At 34.2% G+C, this 22,991-nt stretch overlaps 1 protein-coding gene across 4 annotated transcripts in view; it reads right to left on the bottom strand.

Annotated features, from left to right (window-relative positions):
• LOC106670312 (atrial natriuretic peptide receptor 1) overlaps positions 1-22,991 on the bottom strand; it is a 501,739-nt gene that overhangs the window by 146,494 nt on the left and 332,254 nt on the right. For 3 of the 4 annotated variants that reach the window (XM_024228825.1, XM_024228826.1, XM_024228827.1), the window contains one exon: positions 22,745-22,771. The exons of the other annotated variant lie outside the window; for it this stretch is intronic. In XM_024228825.1, coding sequence (XP_024084593.1) covers positions 22,745-22,771 — 27 coding nt within the window. The remainder of the gene's footprint in view (positions 1-22,744; positions 22,772-22,991) is intronic. 4 annotated transcript variants of the gene reach the window in all.

Raw genomic sequence — 22,991 nt, 5'->3', positions numbered from 1 at the left:
TTTGCTAGTAAAATCTAGATAAAATATCCCGAAAAAATCTAGATAAAATTCAAAAATATTGAAAAAAGGAGGAGCAAACAATTTATCAAATTATAATTAATTTTATCCTAATTATCTGCCTATCTTCACACTTTAATCCGTCAGACGCGCTTCACATTTTTGCCATATTTAGTGGTGTGTGATGCCGACTTTACAGGAATGAAAGAATAATTTTTCAATCATCAGGAGAAAAGGATTCAGACCATCTTTACCTGCAATCGTTATTACGGTTAAACATTTGCACAGCGGCACTCCGTGTATAAAAAGAAAGGCTGTATTCGTCTCTTGCCGGTCGAATACGCCCAAAATTGAAAAAAAGGAAATGGAATACTAATTCATGAAAAGTCGATTGTTTCCACCAGGGAGTTTAAGACGATGCGGATGGGTTGTTCAGAGCCGAGGGAGAAAAGTTGCGATTGACCGCCTCTGTCTATTTCACAGTCGGAAGGTTTTGAAAGAGAACGCACATTGTTAAAGGGGAATTTCCTTTGGAAAAACATCGCTTTTTAGCTCTTTTATTCAAAACCTCAAAGAATGAAAAAGGATGTTAAATAAAGTGCTTAATTCAAAAAGGAAGTAATTACACTAATTTAACGTTAATATAGAATAAATCAATTTCTATAACAAATTTGCTTTTTCCGAACGCCGACAGTGGCTGAGATGAATAATTGACCAACACTACAAAACCAATAGCTGCATGAGATGAATAAAAGTTTTAAAAACTCCGATTAATCATAATTATACAATAGGGATCATCTAAAACCGATTCTGCGGATAATTCTAGTTAACGCTTAAGTAAATTTTTAAACATCAATTCGGTGCCGTAAAGTTCTGACAAGGATTACGTTTTTCGTTCGTCCAGAAAACAGACAGGATAAAGGATAACCGGCGTTCCCTTCAGTTGGAGCTTTTCCGGGTATTGCCGTCTAAGTGTAATTGAAATTTTCATTATGTCTACCGTATAACCGTTAGTCGGCTTAAAAAAAAAAAAAAATAATAAAATAAAATTATATATATGTAGGATGTTGACCGCCACTACGTCAACGGAGGCCCTACATGGCGGGAACTCTGTCTCTCCCCTCTATCTGGACCCCAGCTGACAGTTTTAGTTGTTACCACCACGCGGTCCTACGAACACGTTTCTTTTTACGCTAATGTATTTTAATGTTAACTAGTTATCCTTTTACTTTTGTTTATGTGTTCTTTACCAATAAACTTTAAATCTTTATCTTTTTATTTGTGGGAGACATATATATATATATATGAACAAAACAGTACAGAAAGATAAAAACACTGATATATGCCGTTTTTTCAAGAAACTCTGCTATATTTTTTTTCATGACACAACATTACCTACTCTACTACCTCTCTCTCTCTCTCTCTCTCTCTCTCTCTCTCTCTCTCTCTCTCTCTCTCTCTCTCTCTCCCTCCCTCCCTCGCTCCCTTTCTTTGTTGTCTATTTTGAAGGAATCCTATTTTGAAATTAACAACTATGGTTCTGCTATTCTATTTTCGTTCGTTATTAGGGTTATTTTAACTTGGCAGTCATGTTATGTTTAAAGCCGGGAACACACTTATCCGATGCTACGCCATGCGACGCCACGCGATGCTACCCGACACCTTGCCACGTTTTGGTGGGGTGTGCACATCTATCCGACGCAAGGACACGTCGCGCGTTTATCACAATAATCACTATCACAATCGCAACGCATCTTTTGTTCTTAATGCACTATTTTGAGCAAAACCTTGTAATAAATTATTAGTTAAATTTTATGAGCACAACCATTTAATAAATTGTGTGTTAAACTTAATTGTTTTAAATAAAGTTACTCCTAACCATCATAATTAAACAATGTTTATAAAAACTTATGAATTTTCGATCTCGTTTAATTTGGTTTACATTAAAATAACTTGTTGTAATTAATATAACGACAAAATTACATGTACTTAGTTTGAAATAAACTACAAAAATATGAGTGTCCTGTGCTGATGTTACCCGACGAAAATGGTGTAACTTTACGAGAAAATCTACGAAATAAATTGTTAATTAAATTTTATGAGCAAAACCTTGTAATAAATTGTTCCTATTTTAGTATTTTAGTATATGTATCGCTGAAGCGAGTACAATAAATTGTTAGTTAAATTCATTACATCAAAAAATCGTATTCCGGTGTTTTGATTAATTTTCTACCAAACCATTAAAATTAATTTTTTTAAAATAAAAACTAATTAATTTTTAATCACAGTTAATTTGGTTTATATTAAAATAAGTATGTTGTAATTAATATAACTACAATAATACATGTAGTTTGAATAAAAATATGAATGTCCGGTTCTTTTTTGTTATACTCGATGCGACCGGACGAAAATCTGGACAGTGGGGATCGCAGAGCGTCAGGTAGATGTGCACGGGGGTAATGCAATGCAACCTTATGGAAAATCGGAGTTTGGATTTGCGTCGGGTAGCATCGGGTAGCGTCGCATGGCGTAGCATCGGGTAAGTGCGTTCCTGGCTTAAATGTTGGTAATCCTCTATAATTTATTATATTCCAACTGTCATTCCTAAATGACTCATGTCGGTTACCGTATTCCCCAACCAGTTTCATTTTTATTTAAAAGCACTTTTTACACGAATGAATATTAAGAAAAACATTTTTTCAGTGTAAATGATGCGTGGTTTATCATGTCAACCTACAACTGAAAATGCTAAAGTCACACACTGAAACGATCAAACCCCCACAGACAGACAGACACACACATACACACAATTGTTCGATATGTGTATTATACAACATGTTTAAAACACTTACGGCGGAAGAAGCAACACTTACTTTACACTCGTAAAAATTACGGGTTTAGCCTAACCTGTCAAACAATTTAGGTAAACGGCGGGATTTAAACTGTTTCAAACAGATTGTAACTGGCTTTCACTATTTTTCATAAAATCTAATAAACTTTATAAATAAAAAAACAACAACAAGATAATTTAAATAAAACAAACTAGTATAAACGTTTAAAAGTAGAGCATATGCTAAAAAAACTCCTTAAATTTTTTCTCTGTTGTTTTGGTTTTGAGAAATCCAGAGAAAAAATATGTACGAGTTATAAAAACATTTGTGTGCATTTTTAAAAGAAACGTGTATTTGACTTATATTACTTGCATAATTATGAATATCATAAAAATGAAATAAAATATAAATAATTTCTTGTATTCAAGTTGGTTTCTTTTTTTTGTTATGAAAAATGATGTTTCATTGATTATGTTTATTTTTGAAAATACCTACTTCCTGCCTTTCAACCGCTGGCACACCGTAAATAGGTTTATGTTGTTGGAAAAGGGAAAGATGCTTGTCAAGATGGAAGAAAATATGCGAACGCCGTGAAGAAGCTGTTACTTAGCGGCTGTGCCAGTGGTGTTTTGCCAAGACTAGGGGAGTTTTTTCTCCCTCTTCTTTTTGATAGAGCGTTTAGAAATGCCTTAAACCGACTGACTTAAATCCACACGAGAGGTGCCTAAGGTGCGACGGAAAAAACCAAGTGGATCCTGTAAACCGGGACAGTTCCGCAACGATAATGGAACAGACTAACAACCATTAACGGCGGATATAAGCCAAAGTAGACCATATTGGCCCGTTTGGCGTAGTCATTTCAATATTACTTTCTTCACCTGAGAATCGTTTGATTTCATATGTATTTTTATATCGATTAAATGCAACGATCATTGAGACTAAATGAATAACTATTTTAATATAATTCACACTATTTTGAACGAAAATCGCATCCCACTTATAGACGCTGCAATATTTTAACAAAGATGTCCAATTTTTTCCATTTCTCTTTAATAGAATAACTGTAGACAAATGGCTAAAAGTGAAACAACTCTTCTCTTTATTTATTGTTAACAGACCGGGCAGTAGTGTTCTTTCTTCAAAGTCTCTTCCAATTTTCACAATTCAACTTATACAATGGAGTGTATATTGGTTTGTCGTATATGACTTATTTATTGAATTGTAACCCAAGGCTAAATAGAGCGGATTTGACAAAGTTAAATTCACCCTGGTTAAACATTATTTTTGAGAGTCCACTCTAGCCCAACGTAATAGTTCTTGAAACTTCTTGACCCAACACTCCCAATATATATCCCAATGTATACTAAATAAATAAATGATGCTATCTCATTGACCAACCCAAGTTTATTGGCACAAAATGTTGGAAATTGGCTGGATAGGTTTCGAGTTAAATGACATAATTTTTTTTTAAAGAACCCGTGATATTTGGGCCGGTATTAAATTTGCGCATAACTTTAATTGTTTAACGACACCAAACAAAAGGGATAATAAATCTAGAGCGACTTAATTAAAACCAAAATAATTATGCTGGTAAAAATTATGGCAATTAAGCTTTATTATTTAATTTGGCCAATGTCGTAGTAACATTGTTTACAATTTCATCAATCAACAATTAACATATAGGCAAACAAAAAGTTAACTGTAAAAAATATTTTACAGCGATATTTTAGTTTTAGAAATATCAACCTTCTTCAATACTATGAGGAATCAGTACAAAACAATTGTTCTTAGGAGTGCTAATTGATAATTTTTATAGGCATAATAGGTGTGATGCTTAGTAAAATAGCTAGAGAGATTTAACTAAATAACGTTTTATAAGTTATTCGTTACACGATAATAATAAAGTAAATAAAAAAATCGGGATCTTGGATATGACAGGTAATTCTAGAAAAAAAAAACAGTTTTACTTACATGAAGAAGCATTATTAAAAATTAATATACATATTTTTTTAAATATTAGCTAATATATACAGAAATTTTTAACTCCTAAAACATAAATTAACTGCTCCTAAGAAAAACTTATTAATGTGTTGGAGACCTACTGTGATAACAGGAATCCTTCAGTTAATCTCAGTAAGTCAAAAATGATGGTTTTTCGGTGGCAGTCTGGCTGCAAACGAAATTTCAAGGGTTCTCTAATCGAAACTGTCAGTACATATATATATTTAGGATTTATTTTCACCCTTAAATATGCCCCCAACCCTAACCTCAAATATAAGATTCACACCGCGAAATATACTTTGCGTTCTATTTGGGCAAACATCATATTTAATAATCTCATCATTGTTGAGAATAAATTCAAGATGGTTTTAGCCGTGTGCCGTTCTGTCGTGTGCTATTCTTGTCCGGATTGGATTTTCAACGGTATCATATAATTGAACGATGTTTTATTCGCAACTCTATCTCCTCCTTTTTTACACCAAATTATGTGATTTAATTGGAGTCTTAGGTTGACCTATTTTTTTTATACTTATTGAATGTGTGGTGTTTAGTGACGGTGCCAACTTGAGAGGGCACTCTCAACACGACACACAATAATGACATATCTACACAGAAAACAAACAATTTGAGTCCTGAAGATGATTTCAATAAAGATCGAAACGTTGGCACGATAAAGAAATTGTTTTTCTAGAACCAACGTCACACAAGACCGCATATCACGATCTCCAAATAATACTAATTATGTATATAAAGTTATACAGCTGTTATGTGTACATTGTCCTAAATCTTCCCAACCACCGGTTTCCTAAAATAATATAGCTAGAGAATATTAGTAAAAACCTCATGGTTCGCCTTGAATCCTTTGGATCATCAATTCCAATTTGCCATTTTCCTCTAAATAATCTTAAAGAATGGAAATTTTACTTTCCAATTCAAATTATCCGAACGATTCACACTGATGTTTGCTTAACTCAAGCTCAGAATTCCTCCAGATTCTTACCACAGCCCATTCTTTTAAATACTTCTTTAACCTGTCTGAGAATACTAAAATTTTCTCCATACCTTTTTTTAAAAATTAGATGTGAATTGCTTCCTTCCACTTAATAACAATCCTAGAGAAACAAGCTATAACAGGCTACAGAAGTTACTTTTCTTTTTTACAAATATCAAATTTTATCTGAATTCTAAGTGAGATGTTTAGGCATACTCACGATGAAACTCTTCTCATTAAATAATGTTTATGGTTTCAGTTTAGTGAATCTTTTGCTAAAGAAGCCTGGAGCTATAGAAAAGAACTAGTTTCTTCGTTTATGTTTTTAATTTATTTTACACTCTCTTTGAATTTAAAGTTAATAACGAGATTCCCCTGAAGAATTTTCCATTTTATATGACACATTGATTTTGTTTGTTAGTTTATTTTACGAACTATAGCCGTAGTGTGCTTTTTTATTATAATTATATTACCAAATATTATACTTACATTTATTGAATAAAGTACTTTTTCATTCATTCATTAACTGCTTCACAGTAACCATCATAACAAATCAGATTATTTTGGAAGCAATTAACAAACGTAATTTACAGTGAAAATAAGTTCCAATTTGGTTCCTAACAATCTCACAAATGTTCTTAACTTAATGATTTCTCATTCATTGACATGACTGAGATAAAGTAATAATTGCCAAATTCGCAAAAACCGGAGCAGCATTGCTGACTTTGGGTCAGTGGCACATGTATACAGGCCATTATGCTAAAAATGGAACAGAACAAATGAGCAAATAATAATCTATTTTAAATCAACACCATAAATATTTATACCATTTAAAAAGGGAAAACACAAAAGTCACCCTCCTGAGTTAGACTTAGGGGAAAATATTATAATACATATAGTATAAAAATAAGCCCCTTCAACAGCTTTTTCACGTCATACCCCATAAACATGAGCACCACTGAGACAGATTACTTGTTGGTCCAAGAAAATCCACTCATCCTTTGAAGCTTTAGAGCTGTAACCTCTCATAAGTCATAATGGAAAGACAAGTGAACCCTAAAAATATTCAACTTAAAAAAAACCCAAATGTCTGATAGAACCTGAAAATTTTCAAAGATATCGACACATTTTTTAATCACGTTAAACTATAGAGTGGTTGTAATGTGTAATGTATTACACGCATTGTAATGATTAAAACTTAACCTAGGACCTGGAGCTAAAGTATTATTTTGAACAATTGTTAAATGGAAGATATGATATATATTATTCTGTTTTGAAAGCATGGTTATTTTGACTGTTATCTTATACTAGTTTAAAAATCTTTGACAAGTTCATAGCGTTCTTGCCAAAAGGCCCTAGGTGCCGTGAGAAAAAAATATTTTATGTAAATTCCATTAATAAATGTGGTTTTCAGCTTTTGTTGTATATGTATTTCAAAATTATTACGTATCAGTTGATTAGTTTCTCTATAAAGAATAAGAAAATATAATGCCGGATTGTATTACACGAGATTAAATATAACCGAAATGTTACAAAAACGCTTCCAGAATATTAGAAGAATAGAAGAAGAATTGTTTCATTTCTTGTATGTGGGTTCTAGGTACTCTAACTTGCGCCGTTATTTTGCTATTACATCAGCTCTACTTTTCATCTATTGAGTTCCTAAATTCTACAATAAAATGTCGCCTCCTCATTGGTTATATCTTGAACTATATAACTGACCGCTTCTTTTAAGGTTTTCTTTTCCTAACTCATTTTTTATCTAACTTTTTTTTTACATGATCTGCTCAACCCCGGCAGAAGTTACCATGCCGTATAGAGGAAAATGTATTTTATTTTTTGTTATAATTGTAAACATGTATATATTTAATTGATTTGCTGTTTATAAAAAAGTTTTGAGCAAAAAATGTCTAAATTTTGAATTTGAATAAAATCCATAGCAGTTATAAAATTTTTATGTGGAACACCAGAGATCGAATTAAAAAATTGTCCCCGCGAATCCAGCCTAAAAATGTACATTTTATGCCGATGAAAATTTAAAGGGAGCCTAAAATGAATGCTAATTCTTTTTTTTCCAGAAATAAGTATTTTACATTACTTTGGTATTAACATCTTTTGGATTTTGTAAATGTTTATGTATTAAATCCCGTTTAATGTAACTCCTCATATTATTTTTTGATCCTAGGTAGATTACAGTTTAGTTATTAAACGATAATCAATGAATTTGAAGGACAATAAATACATCATGTTTTACAGAGTAACAATGTTTTATCAAGTAAATTACCAATTACCACAGCTGAAACATGATCTATTTTGGTTAATATTCAAACAAACGTCGAAGCGATATGCGTAGGATGGCAAATATTTGCTATATTCCGGCTCACTCCATTCCGTCTTGAGTGATCAATTAATTTATGAATTATGCTATCATAGATTCAATCCGTGGGGGTCTAGATCATGATTACGAGTTATGTTATGTCGTGGTTAGGGGCTCTCCAGGATCTGCCAATAGCTAGTTTTTTGCGCAACAAATTTTATTTGAAATTTTATTATTGCAGTGGAACCTTGCATGCAAATTTTTTAAGAGTTCATCGTTTCTAGGTGAAAAAAGGTTGTATTCAGCCCTGGAAAAGTACCAGGACTTTATTTTAAACTGCTACAGCCCGTATGAGTTTACGAGTCTGTCCCTCTCTTATGTTGTTCTCTTGAAGAAATTATCTTGTGCTTGAATTTTACCTTTTTCACCCTGAAACTTGAGAATTCAAAAAACAAAAAAAAAACAAGTTTTTGTTAGGTTCATTTGAAAAATTTTCCAGAAAGAGAAAACATTTTAAATCTTGAATTAACTAATACAACTAATTCGGTCTCTGAATCTTTGTCGAATCTGAAAGAGGGAGGAATTCGAATTGGCTGGAAAGGCTTTTGTTAAGTGTACAATTCTATTCATTCCTTCTACAAATGTATCGTTAGGAACCAGGCTTAAACAGTGGGGCATTGAACCATTGTCCCGGTTGACGAGTTTTAATCCATCTTAAGATGCATTCTCCGGAAATCCTGAGGGAACAATCGGCGAACCATGCTCTAAATTGGTTTATCGTAATTAAAGTCAATCCTTGGCAGGTAAGCCGCACGCATTTTAGCTAAAACATCTATTCATTCAAATGTAACGGGCTTGTTTTGCCCGAAATAAGGTAATTTGATAATTATTAATTTACTTAAAACTTAATATGATTACAATTAATATACTTCTACCATAATTTAGGAACATATTTATTTAAAAACAATAAAATAAACAGGTGTATCAACTTCTGTAGTCCACACATTTAATTCGGAAACGATTAACTTTAGCAAAAAATGTCTTATACAAACCTCAAGTTAATTTTGGCTAGGAATCGCATGGTGGCAACATAACTTTCTCATCTAGCTGGGATATGGCACTAAATTTGTTATTTTAAATGAGCACCCCATTTTTTTATTGTACAATTTGATTCCAGAACTTATTTTATGACACTTTTACTGAAAGGGAAATATTGTTAGGATAATAACGTTCGTTCTCTACGCCAAAATGGAAGCCATACGTTATTTTAGATATTAAAGTAGATAATTTTGACTGTCCAAGCTAAAAAAAATTATTAAAATATTAGGTTTCAAAAAAAATTCTAAATGGTATGCGGTGCTAAGGCTCTGTACATTTACCAGTAATAGGGAAAGAGAAATTTCAAAGTTCAGTCTTTATTTAGAAGGAATTTATATAATATTATTTACATTTTTTAAAAATAATTTACATTTTTTACATAGGATTTTTAGCATAACTTTCTCATCTAGCTGGGAAATGACACTAACTTTGTCATTTTAAATGAAAATCCCATATTTTTTATTGCACAGTTCGATTCTACAGCTTATTTTATGCCACTCTTACTGAGAGGAAAATTTTGATAGGATCGACCATTTCTGTGATATGCCCGACGGAAGGCACGTGAGTGGTATGCTTTTTGTAATAACGTTCATTCTCTACACCAAAATGATAGCAGTACTTTATCGTAGATATTCAAGTACATAATTTTGACTGTCCAACCTAGAAAAATTATTAAAATATTAGGTTTAAAAAAAAAGACTAACTGCTACATGTTTATTGTTCAACTGGAATTTAAGATATAAATTAAAATGTATGAGAGGTATTTCATGATTTCTTATATATTTATCTCACTTGTAATTAAATAAAAAAAATATAAGTTATTAGTGCAGAGAAAAACAAGAAATACTTAGCTATTCAGCACTTCTTTCACGTTGAATGAAAATTATGCCGAGAAGTTATGCATTTTTAAAGTGAACTTCGGACATCAGATAAAAAAAAATATTCAACCCAAAAATGTGCATTTCTTATTGCTGTAAATAATCGTTTTATGGGCTGGAAAAGGTTCTTTAAAAAACCCTTACTCCTAATTAACTGGAAGCGTATTTTGGTTTTTGTAAGATTTTGATTATATTACAATTAATTAAGGTTTTTAGTTGAGATAAAAAAGTCAATGGCACGAGCGGGATTCGAACCCACCATCTTCGGCTTGATACGCCGCTGCTCTACCACTTGAGCTATCGTGATCTCGATCCACTCGGACACCAACTTCCCATCTCAACCGCACCTTTTGAATTTTCCCTCCTTTTTGCCTTTTTTTTCACCCAAAATCGTGGGTTCGAAAGTCATGTTAAATCTATTAAGACCACGCGATTCCTAGACAAAATTAATTTGGGTTTGTATAAGACCATTTTGTGCTAACGTTAACGTTTGCGATATAAACGGGGAGGGCAATCTTGCTACAAAAAGCATACCCCCCACGTGGATTAAAACTGGCCACAAGGTTGATGTACATCCCAGAATTATATATAATTAACACCGTACTTCAACCTGAGAACAGTTCCAGTCCAAATTTAAGTCCTAAAAATACAGCTATTTTTTATTCAAGCAATATTTATCAAAAAAGATAAAACACGCGAATAAAGTATAACAGATTGAAATAATTTTACTTATTATATTTCTGGGTTTTGCAACGAATTTATACGACATAAGACCAAACATCAAAACAATCAACGTAAAGTGTCTAAATACGAGCAGCCATGTAGTTATAATCTGACGAGTTTGTACAACACGGGAAACATTCTAATATAGTAGATTGGAGAAAGTGTTTAATTTGGTTGCTGCAAAAGTTTTTCGTTGAAGCAGACAAACTTTCACGGAGATGAGATTGCTAAAGTGGCATGCGAGCTCCATTTACAAACAGTTCCAGACTTTTAGAGCATTTTGTCCATTAAAAAATTTGCCGACTTCATATTTGAAAAAAATAAATACGAAAGTGGACATCGAAAAGACGCCACTTAAATTTCGCCATTTAAAACGATAAAGTAAATTCAATTTTTGAATAAAGTCCTAGTCCTAACGGTTAATGAGAACTAGAAGAGGTGAAATATCCCAAACTTTGAATAATTCACACTAAGCCTGCCAACTTTTCCAATTTATACAGGGATCTAGATTAACTATTTATACAGTCAGATCCGAGTGAACGACGATTTGCTTTTATTGAACGCCATAGCTTTACGGAGCGTGCTTATAAATACTATAACCGGCCCGACAGATTCAAAAGGTTTAACAATAATGTTTAAATATTTGTCAAATTTAAACGCAAGTTGTTCAATTATTATCGATTATATAATTTATAACGATTACGTTTTCATACTTTTGAGGGGAGATGACAAAAGAGTAGCTCAAACGATTCTCCTCTCGTTCAAAGCTTACGCGGAGGTGTCCCTCTAGAAGACGCCTGATTAGAGACAAAATAAACATCCCTAGGCAATGGAGGTGCCTATATAAATCAACGGGTACACTCAATTTTGGATAATAAATTTTTTCTTGGTGTACATGGCGTCAATATTGCTTGGTTACACAATGGTAAGGGGTTTTATTTTGAAAATTTGTTAATTCATATAGAAGAAGAATTATGTCAAAAACAAATTTGTAATAGATAATGCTTAAACAACGAACAAAAAATAAAACTTGAGCAACAAGTAAAATGAAAAAATCTTTCCATCTGAAGGCATTTTAATCCTGCAACTTAAAAATGCGTTGAGAATAACGTGAGATATTGGATTTTAATTTTTTATTTATTTTTATTATTAATTAATTTTTTTTTGGGGGGGGGTAGGAATGGGTACTATGCGCCTCTAATAGCCTCTAATACCCAACTCCGACTTTCCACCTGCACGAAGCGTACGTAAACGGAAAGATTGGTATGGAGGGACAGGAGCTGGACCTGACACTGACTAATCTCCAATCCGACACCTTACCCCTCTTCTCACCTTACACCCAATCCTAGCACCACACTCCAGCCCAAATCTAAGGTGTTATGCGATCCGTGCCGATGGATGAATGATACACGAGTAACTGTGCCAATAACGGAGCCTCAAGGATACCAGGTGACACCCTTGCGTAAATAACCTTAAACCGGAGAGAGGACGCCTCCGGTGCGGACCCTTAGATCCCTCTCACTCGTGGGAATTATATGGAAAAACCAAGAGTAAACAAAAAAACACCGAGGGAACCTGCAAAGAAGACCCCAACTTATGGAAATTGAGGAGGGCTCCGAACCGTCCCCAATTCCCATAACCCAAGAAATAGAGGACAATCTTCTTGCGTCACCTTCTGCAGATGTGGGGGTCTTTAGGAAAAACCAAACCAGAAGATGAAACCACTCCAATGGAGGTGACGGAGAAGATTGAAGAATTATATCTAAAACCCCAAAAATTATCTGGTACACAAAGACGTAAAATGGCAATTCAAAAAGCCAAACAACTGGGGGAGCCTATACTGAAAAGAGCCAGGAAAGGGAAACAAAACCCCAATACACACTTCCGGACTCCGGCACCAGGGCCAACCACTGGAACTGTTGCAAAAGGAACAGGTCACTGGGTAGCACCCCATCATCAAGTAGAATTGCTTCAAGGACATGCCATAAAAAAAAGCAAAATTGTCAAAATTGGTGTGAAGCGGGTCATCCCCCCAAGATAGTTGATGGGGAGGGCACTGGAGACATACCAGCAAGCCCTCAAAACGCTAAAAATGGCCATGGTATTAGAGGAATATCCGGAAAAAGAACTAACTAACCTCTCGGACACTAACTTCCCATCTCAACCCCACCTTTTGAATTTTCCCACCTTTTTGCCATTTTTCAAATGTCGTGTAAACACAACAACCTGATGATAGAAGTGATAAATGATGGAGTGAGTGTGGTTTTCAATACTTTTTAAAAGGATAGTTCCTACTCACAGTAAGTTGTTTTGCAACGATCCGAATTTCGAGCCTTTTAGCTCATCATCAGGTTGAAGGACTTCTACAACCACGTCTCTCGACATGAATTGCCAAAGTGAACCGCTGATACCTCCGCCAACGCAACGTTCCAATTATCAGCTGCTTTTTTTAATGACGCTCAATTTGAACGTGCGAAACGCGGAAATTATAACACAAATAAATATTAGGATAATAAATACTTAATATTACTATAAATTACTATAAAAATAATAACAATTAAAATAATTAGATTAATTATTTGGATGTTTGATATTATTTATGTACATATTTAAAATGGGAGGTAGATCAAATCAATCCTTTTAAAAAGTATACAACCTGTTGATATCATGGGTACCAGGGCACAGTGGAATTTTGGGTAACGAGAAAGTAGACAGTCTCACGAGAGGAGGTTCTGCATGACCATACATAGGCCCCGAACTTATACTTGAGATAACAAAAACAAATATAGAATCCTCCATCGTAAAATGGCACCAAACAAAATAAAAGGAGAAGTAGATAAACTCTAGCAGTGCTAGACATAGTAAACTTATTGTGAAACAACACTCATAAAGCCTGGCAAAAGCATTGCTGCAATTGGAGAGGGCCAAACTCAGAGGAGTGGTAGGAGTACTAACCGGTCACTGGGATCTGAGAAAACATCTACACAACATGGGTATATACAACATTATATAATGAGGAGGAGGAAACAGCCACTCATATCATCTTCGAATGCGAAGCAACAGCTCAATAGAGATTAACGTACGGAAAAATCTTAGGGAATAAAATTGCAGCAGCGACAATCAATGACCTGATACTTCTAAGGAGAAGGATTGAGACTATTGCACTGAACTAAGGAACTAGGAAGGTCCAATAAGCCAGAAGGCTGCAGTGCCTGGATCATGAATATTTCGATAGAATTTCCCCAAATTGATCAGGGTCTTAGAAGTATTTTAAAAACGATTTTAATTGGGAAAAGTAAAAAGCAATATTCAAGAATACTTGTCTGAAGTGTAATCAAACTGACAGGCCAACGTTATAAACTGCTCAAAAAAGAAGAGGCATATTTGTAATTTATTATTATTCTATTAATTTTAATAAAATTAATCGATATATTCTTGTTAAGTGGATAAAACAAAATAGAAAATACAAACCAAAAGCAAACAAATGTTAATCATCAATTTTAATAACGGATTTACTTAAGAATAGTAAGCAGGAAGATTACTCCTTTTGTAAACAAACACCTTTTCTTGTCTTTTCTCCAATTTAAGCCAGTTGTATTCTCTTCAACCATGGAAATACATCATCTTGAACCAGAAGTTAGCAATGTTATTGTCAGAATAAGTCTTCGAGGTCACCGGGAAGTGGATATCGTAGAGGCAGTTGGTGTTTCTCAGAGCGTGATCCCCCGAGCGTTAGCCCGATTCCGAGAGACTGGAAGTGTCAATAAAAGACCGTTTCAGGGATCTCAACGCATTGCGACGCTAAGGAAGGGCAGAAATATTGTCACTGCTGCAAGACGGAAGCAGTTCCATAGTGCCCGCCATATCCTAATGATGTACAAGGTGTTTTGGCAAGGACTTTATCAGCAAGAAGTTGGCCTTACTTAGTTTGCCCCTTTAAGACGACTTGCAGCCATAGCCCTACACCTGAAACTCAGGATATATGGAGCAGCGAGCGCCTAGAAGAGAACACCAATTGGAAAGCTCTTGTGTTTACTGATGTGTCGCGTTTCTTGTCTGTATATAGCAGGCGCCGAAGCGTCTACCGAGAACAGGGGATGCGTACAATGGCACGGTTTATGCTCCCTTCAGTGCAGTTTGGAGGAGGCGGTATAATGGTCTGGGCTGGGATTTACACTGGAGGACAAACTGAACTCCATATTATTGAAGGCAACCTCACCGGAGTCAGTCATGTCCAAGAAATTAACGAGGAATACATCCCTAGGATCAAACCAGGGATCTCATTGGTAGGGATTTTCCATTTCTGAATGACAATGCAGCCTCATAGAAGCAGAGTTGTTCATCAACGTTTAGAAAACCAGGGAATTCCCTACGTGACTCTTCCGTCGTTGTCTCCAGACCTCAATGCTATTGAGTACGTGTGGGATGAGTTGCAGAGAAGGCTTTTCGATCACCATCCGATGTCAGTTGACCTGTAACAACTGAGTGCAGCATTGCACCATCTATGTGGTGAAATTCCTTATAAAATTAGTGGCAACCTTATTAACAGTACGCTTAACAGGTGCACAGAGGTTTTAGCTAACAGAAGACATATACGGTACTAATTGTTTAAAAAACTTATTGTATCCCATAAACAAAATTATAGAATTAAAACCTTTTATATTTTTTTTCAAAATCCCTTATTTAAATTTTCCTTAATTAAATACATAATAATTTCTAATAAATTTTAAAACAAGTTATAATAAAAATAAAGTAAAACCGCTAGGTTAAGTAAATACTGACAAATTGGCAATATGCCTATTAATTTTGAATTAATTTATATTGTGTATAAAAACTTTTCTTTTTCTTTTAAAAAGTAAAAATTCTGTACAAGCGCACCCTACAACACACTTGCAACACTTTTTATCACAAATTTGATACTTAATAAAATTGAATTAATAATTTATTATAGCCCGTATGTGTTATAACATTTAACAAATTAATTATTAAACTGCTATAGATAAGGAAAAAAGGCAAAATGTGTTATTCAAAATACTATATTTCATTATTTCATAAAAAGTTTGATAAAAAAATAACAGTTTCTAAATTATAATACTAAGTACACATTTCAAAATATAAATTCAACGTTTTTAAGTAACTGATTTTCTAAAAAAATGCCAACAGTAAAAGCTACGGGGCAATTTAACGCGAAATTACCTCCACGAAATTACGTACTAAAACGTTGTCAGACCAATCCGGAATTAATCATGACAGTGCCAATTGGATTAAACGGCCATCTCTCGGCGTATCGGAAGTTTTCCCCTGGAGATGTGCCATGAGCCGGTTTTGAAATGCTTATGCTCCAATGCTAATTTTATCCCCCCACCCCAAACAACATCAACCCGTAGCCAAACAGAAAATCTCTCCATTAAACGCCCTACTTAAAACATAATCAGTGCAATTTATGTAATCCGTCTTTTGACTGTCGTTTATCAATTCAAGGAAGAACCTGAGGATTTGTAAGCGCTGAAAACGTCCCTTAATTTCTATTTAGAGCCATTGCTCTTAAAACCATCCAGATTACAGGCTATACACACTAGTTCGCTTGTAAAAAAACACGAATATACACGAATAAATAATCTTCTAATAGAAAGGCTAAAAACAAAATTATATACCTCCTTGTAGCAACTAGCCATGTATCAATACGACTAGTTAAAAAAACAAACATACATTTTAACGTAACAAATATGCTAGTTAAGCCATATTACTATATCAAAAATACCATGTTAAAATTTGCCCCCTTGAGAGTGTAAGTAGTTTAAACGAGGATGTGTCATAAATACTTGTCAATTTGGATAGATTCCTAATTCAGGCACAACAAAATCCATCAGGGAAATATTACTTATAAATTTGTTGCACGTGATTATACGAATAGACATTTTAAGCATTCCCTTACTAGTTTGGACCTAAAAGCATAATGATAAAGCCTTTATAACGCAACGTTGACTGACTGTCCGAAAGTACGTGAATTTGTGCACTTCTAATTGGCTACTTTATCAACTCCTGTGCATGAAACTATATTGCACGTATGCCCTGGAATATAGTTGAAACCTGTCCAAGGAATTCTGGAATCCATGTAGTAGTTCTACCCCTTTACCCCTACTCACTCTTTTATAATTTCAAAGGTTCTCTTTATGATTGTAACCAGGTTATCTAGTATATCGTTTGGTATCCTAAATTATTAACCTCTCTGATTAGGTCATCTATTACTAGCAACTAAAGAAGTGTAGGTAATACACATCCTTCGTGCAATCCTTGAATACGTGTTATTTATACTGCCTGATGACAAAGTTCAGAGATTTTTATCCGTCTTCTAAGCATTGCTAATAATTGGAGAGTCTATACCCTGATATCGCAGAAGGTGCACAAAAACACACGATTCACAACTTTCTTAAATGATTTGAAGCATTTCTCGGCAAGGCTGGGATATTTTAAAGATCAGTTTCATTCTGTCCAAAAAATAATGTTGATATAAAAAAAAACATTGAAATAATTTATTTTTTTGCCTAAAAAAAGGTTGCGGATAAAAACCCACTCGTTTCATTCAAAATATATTAATTGTATATATTTATTTATGCGATCTTGATTTTTAATAAATATTATTGCATTTTGCAAACTTTTCCGAAATGTTTCTGATTACCCCTTAACCTGAAATCTGTTTGTGAGGTTATAAAGTTTAAATAATAATGAAATGTAAATCACTGGCAAAAGTGATAAAACACATTTCTGAATTCATTTTGTTAATTATTAAGTTCAACACTTGTATTCTTACATGATATCTACAGGTTTTTGCGCGAGCAAATTTTTTCTGTTTGTTGTTTATGTTTTCCTTAAACTCTTCTGCTCGATAGATTTTAGTTTTGATCGCATTTCTTTTTCAAGAGTGCCTGGTTGTCTACTTAAGCAGGAAACTAAAATTTTACGTTATTTCAGCAATTCCTTTTCATTGTGTTGTTCAAACAAAGGGCAAAGAGTTGTCATTTTTCTTAAAACCTATTTGGTTATTACATCTTGTATTGTTATATTATCCTTACATACCTTACATTACTAATTTGTAGTTCGGATTTTTTTAAATATTTAATTGTTCGAAACAACGCAAAATTTAAATAGAACTTAAACCTTTTTCTTCTATACACAAATTATTTCTCCTCTTCTGGGTGTTTTTACAATAATTGATCGCTATAATAGTTCGGCACGTATTGCTCAACAAAATGGGAATAAATATACCTTTTTAAGGAGAAGCGATTTTCTTGTCGAGTTCCAAAAATAAATGTATCCAGTTGCTGCATAATTTACGTCATAAAAATATTACACACAAATTTCTCTTGCAGTAGGAGATTTCATAGACGATTTGTTAGTTGGGTTGTATCTTTTTTATACAGCATGTAAATTATAACATGTATTGGAGAGTTTTTTGAAAGGTGCGCTAGCCTGAAAAAGGGGGCCATAAGAAGATCGACAGGGTTCATCGAAACCTCTCGGCAGGAAAAAAAAATTTTTCTCTCTTCTCTTTTGGGTCACGTGAACTCAGGCAGTCACTTTCTTGTCTCTCCTAAATTTAAAAATTAATACTTTGTATCTCAGCTGAGTGTAAATTGTGATTAAAATCTTATTTTATTTTTTTATTGTTTGATAATTTCTGTATATATTTTTTCTGTAATTTTTCAAATTAGAAGGATTAGCGTTTATTTGATTTTTCTTTTTTCTTTTCTTGTATACACCTTTTTCCTGAGGAGATCCTCTTAGTTTCCATAAAATAAAATACAAAAATGTTTATGCAGCGTGAGTGATGGCGTGTTACAAATTCACCAGATACACACTGTATTCAGAACATTTACCAAATTATCTAAAGCACTTCTATTATTCTCACTAGTTTAAATTTGGATAGATAAAGTTTTTTAATTTCAAAAAAATTACGATCATTGTTTGGACCGATAAAACGGTCACTACCCCCTTAATGTGCAATTTAAGAAAAATGTCGACATTCATTCTTTTGGCTTAAATCCAGCTCAGAGAACATTCCCATGTCAGATGCCTACCCGCTCCCTAGAAGGAGCAAACAACCATTCAGTTTCTATTTACATAACACATGTGTGAATATACTGTTTATCACTTCTATACCTCGGAATCAAATGGGACCGGTTACATTTTTGGCAAAAAATGCTTGTAGGTTTTTCTAAATTATTTTTATACTGCACTTTTTGTATAGAGTATCCGTGCAAGTTTGAGTTAGCACTATTTCGTGTGACCATTCACTGTTGCTTATAGCTAATATTTGTTTTTATTTATTGTTTTATTGGATAAATAATTTTGTTGCTGGACATATAGACCACAGATATACAAATACAATAAAATTTACAAATCTTGCTTTGCACGAGACAGGTGCTGTCTTTATAACGTTACTAATAAAATGGTGAAAAAATCTATTCCTACAACACTACTTCCTATGATAGCATAGAAGAAAATTTGTCTGAATTAGTCGTTTAATAAAGTAGACATATTTTAACACAAATCCGAAATAATGTAAAAAAATTGTTTAATTTTTATAGAAAGATTTTGTTTATTTTAAAAGATCTGTGCGTATATTTTTTCTTGCAAAGGTGTAAACATCAGCATCTATTTGTAAGATTATTTTAAAATAAAAATGTAACTATTTTTCTATGTAACTATCCCTGCAGTTCACATATAAAAACAACTGGCAAGAATAGAAAAAGTGGAACAATTTCCTCTCTGGATTGCAAATAGTTCAATAAATTATTTTAAACTTTAGTCAACTGCAAGAGTGATAACAAATTTTGTCCTGTGCGGCTATTCCAGACTATAATTTTTATCATAGAATTTTGAAAGATGAATAATTAATAATAATAATTAAATATTAAAACAAATTTAAAACATTATCTCGTAAATCGATCATGGAAAGCGTAACTATTCTTAAATAAGCCAGGTGCCCTTGAAGAGTTATTGCGTTAAAGACATTTTTATTTCTAACAATAGAAGCAATGTAACCTGGGGGTGTTCATGTGTTAAAAACGGTCTTCTGTTAAAACTCTTCGGGGTGTTTCACCCCATTTTAATTCAGTTCACATTCGCCCTGCTTCAGGTTTTGGTACAGTCGGGGGTCGAATTCTCCTGACACAACTAGGATGAGATGGCCACCCCTCGAGGCACCGACTGTACCCTGGTCGGTAGCTATTGCATATCTTCACTTCCACCCCCGCCTCACCAACCCCTCACATACTCACGTAACCCTCGGTGAATTTCCAGGGCGTTTTCACCTTGGGCCGTCGCCCACAAATTGTACTTATGTCTTGAGCAAAACCCCCTCAAGACGTAGAACACTGAATAAATTTAACCCCTCTAATAGTTTTACGCCTTCACTCAGAGAACATTTTCAAGAAAAAAAGTCTACCGAGTATTGATTCTAAGGAAACGAGATATCAAATCTTTTCTTGCATATTACACAGCTTGAATTCTGAGAAATCAAATTTCCAAGTAGGTCTTATAAAGAAGGAATAATCTCGTTCGACAAGTAACAAAAATCCGTCTCGTTTTTTATTTAAATATTTTTTTTGTAAACAAATAATACTCTGAACCGACTTATCCTACCTGATAATAATTATTTCTATAGTTTAAAAGACTATTAAAAATTAATTTATTGTTAAAAAATGCAGTAATAGATAGTATTTATTTATAATCGATCAGAATGCTATGACAATTCTTTTTCATAAAAAAAAAACAGTTCATAATGGTAATTGGATTATACTATGTGACTTGCAAATAACCTATATATATCATGTTAGTATTTTAAGTCTTCTTTGATTTATTTCGCACGCACTTTCTTCAAACAGTTCTCTCTCTCCTCTCTCTACAGTGCAATGATAATGCTAATGGCAAAGCAATGATACGGGTTCACATATCATTTGTTGTATATTTTATTCATTTTCTATTTTATAGGTTGGTTTTCACAATAGATGAGAAATTTCAAACTCTAAATTGAAAAAGTTCTTGACGGCGAGTCTTCGCCTCACAACTGGTCAGATTTAGGCCATATTTAATTAATTATTGTGTTTAAAACCTACACCAACCTAGTGAAAGACATCTAATTTAAATTTCCTGGGACCCACGGCTTATCTGTATACTACTCAATCCCCCCTTTTTGAATAATCTAAAATCTATGGCCATCAGAAACCTATGGTTAGAAACCTACGTGGTGTCACGTAGACTCCTTCCATTCTTGCCCACTAAAAAAATATATACACAACCAAACGAGTTTTATGAGCTTTGCCAAGTTAAACATATTTCAATTTTGATTGTTATCTCTTCCAGGAAATGCTGAATTCCTGCTGCAGCGGTTCTAGACATAACAAATGAACACTCCATCCAGTTTAAACTCCCATCATTTTGTACGATAAATGCCGCCGAAGCTCTAGCGATAAGGGAAGCTATAAACTACATTGTAAAGTTAAAACTATCAAACGCGGTAATTTTCTCGGATAGCCTTAGTGTTCTGACGGCTTTAATGAAAACGGATACCGCCGAAGATCCCATTATCATAGAGATCAAAAGCATTATGCTATCTTCGGCAAGTCACATAGCTATCCACTTGCTATGGGTTAAAGGTCACAGTAGGAACAAAGATAACAATCGGGTGGATATACTGGCGAAAGAGGCAGCGCTGGCCGGAATCCCCATAAAAGAAATTGCACCCTTGGACATTATATCGCATACCAGATCCTTATTGCGCAAGAAATGGCAAAGCGAATACGGGCTATCATCCCAAAATAAAGGCCTATGGTTTTCCATGTACCAACCATCCTTACAGACCAAATCGTGGTTCTCAAATGTGAAAAGAAGTAGAAAATTCTTCACTACGATATGTAGATTGAGATTCAATCACAATAGACTCCCAGCACATCTTCATAAAATAAGGATTCTACCAACCAACAAATGCCTGTGCGACGATAATTCAACGGCGGATTCAAACCACATCCTACTAGCATGCCCGTTGAAATCTTCCGGAAGAGAACATATTTTTGAGGTTCTCAAGAAATACAAAATCCCTCTCCCTAGTTCAGTAAATCTAATATTAGCCAACACGAAATGCATTGAAGTGCTCGACTCCATCTACAAATTCATATCACAAAATGAAATAGATATATAAGTAATTAAATATGCTTGATGTTGGGGGTGGCCGGGGGTGAGCCCTGCGGGGACAGTGCGGCCAGGGGGCCGGTGGGGGGACGTCCCGGGACTCTCTGGGCGTGTTTTACCCCGGACTGCGGAATCGGGGAGCCCGGATGTCCTACCTGGGTGGCCTCGGGGGCCGTGCCGTCTCGGCGGGGGTCGCCCCCCGGCGTCTGCCAGCACCAAGTAACGAAAGTGGCTACTAGTACAAGGCCAGAAAAAAAAACTGAATTCAAAAATTCCTCAAAAAATCTGATCTACTGATTATAGAATAAAAGCCAGAAGCAAAGTTAGGGGTTTAGTTTAATTTATCATAAATCTTTGGCCGAGGGCAATTAACCCGGTCGAGAATACTCTTGGATTAGTTCGGGTTTTGTCACGAGGGGATTTGTTCCTGGCAAACGTTGCTCGCCAATAGTGAAAGGACGAGATAAATCTCTCCCTGAGGCCTCTAGCTGACTCAACAGGACCATCAGTCACAGATTGTCAATCGATTGAGTTGTCGATCTGCAAATACGGCAGGATTTGCGTATTATTTTATCGTATCTACTAACATTTTAACTCCGATATTCATTTTAAATAAACCTTAAAGTGGAAGCCTAATATGTTAAATACGTTAAATCGAGCCAACTATGTATTAAGTGACAAGCTGTAATAATTGAATTTGTAATAAAAAAATTCTTACCACTGTGATTGAACTGCGGCGACTTACCTAAAACACAAAATACATATTTAAAAATTAAAGATTTCAATGTTGGTTTGGCTTATTTACAAAAACATGAAGTTGTCAAATTATAAAGCTCTCAATGCGATTAGGTGGGGAATGTATAGAAATTTAAGTGTTTTTAAGTTTGTTCAGCCGAGCCAAATTGTCTTTGTGTCTTTTTGAATTACAAAAAAGTTTCCTTGTCCAACTGAAAAAGAAATTCTTC

The sequence above is a fragment of the Cimex lectularius genome, unplaced genomic scaffold (genome assembly GCF_000648675.2).
Source record: "Cimex lectularius strain Harlan isolate CLEC.00 unplaced genomic scaffold, Clec_2.1 scaffold165, whole genome shotgun sequence".
Taxonomy (NCBI): Eukaryota; Metazoa; Arthropoda; class Insecta; order Hemiptera; family Cimicidae; genus Cimex; species Cimex lectularius.
This window is presented reverse-complemented; position numbering and strand designations above follow the sequence as displayed.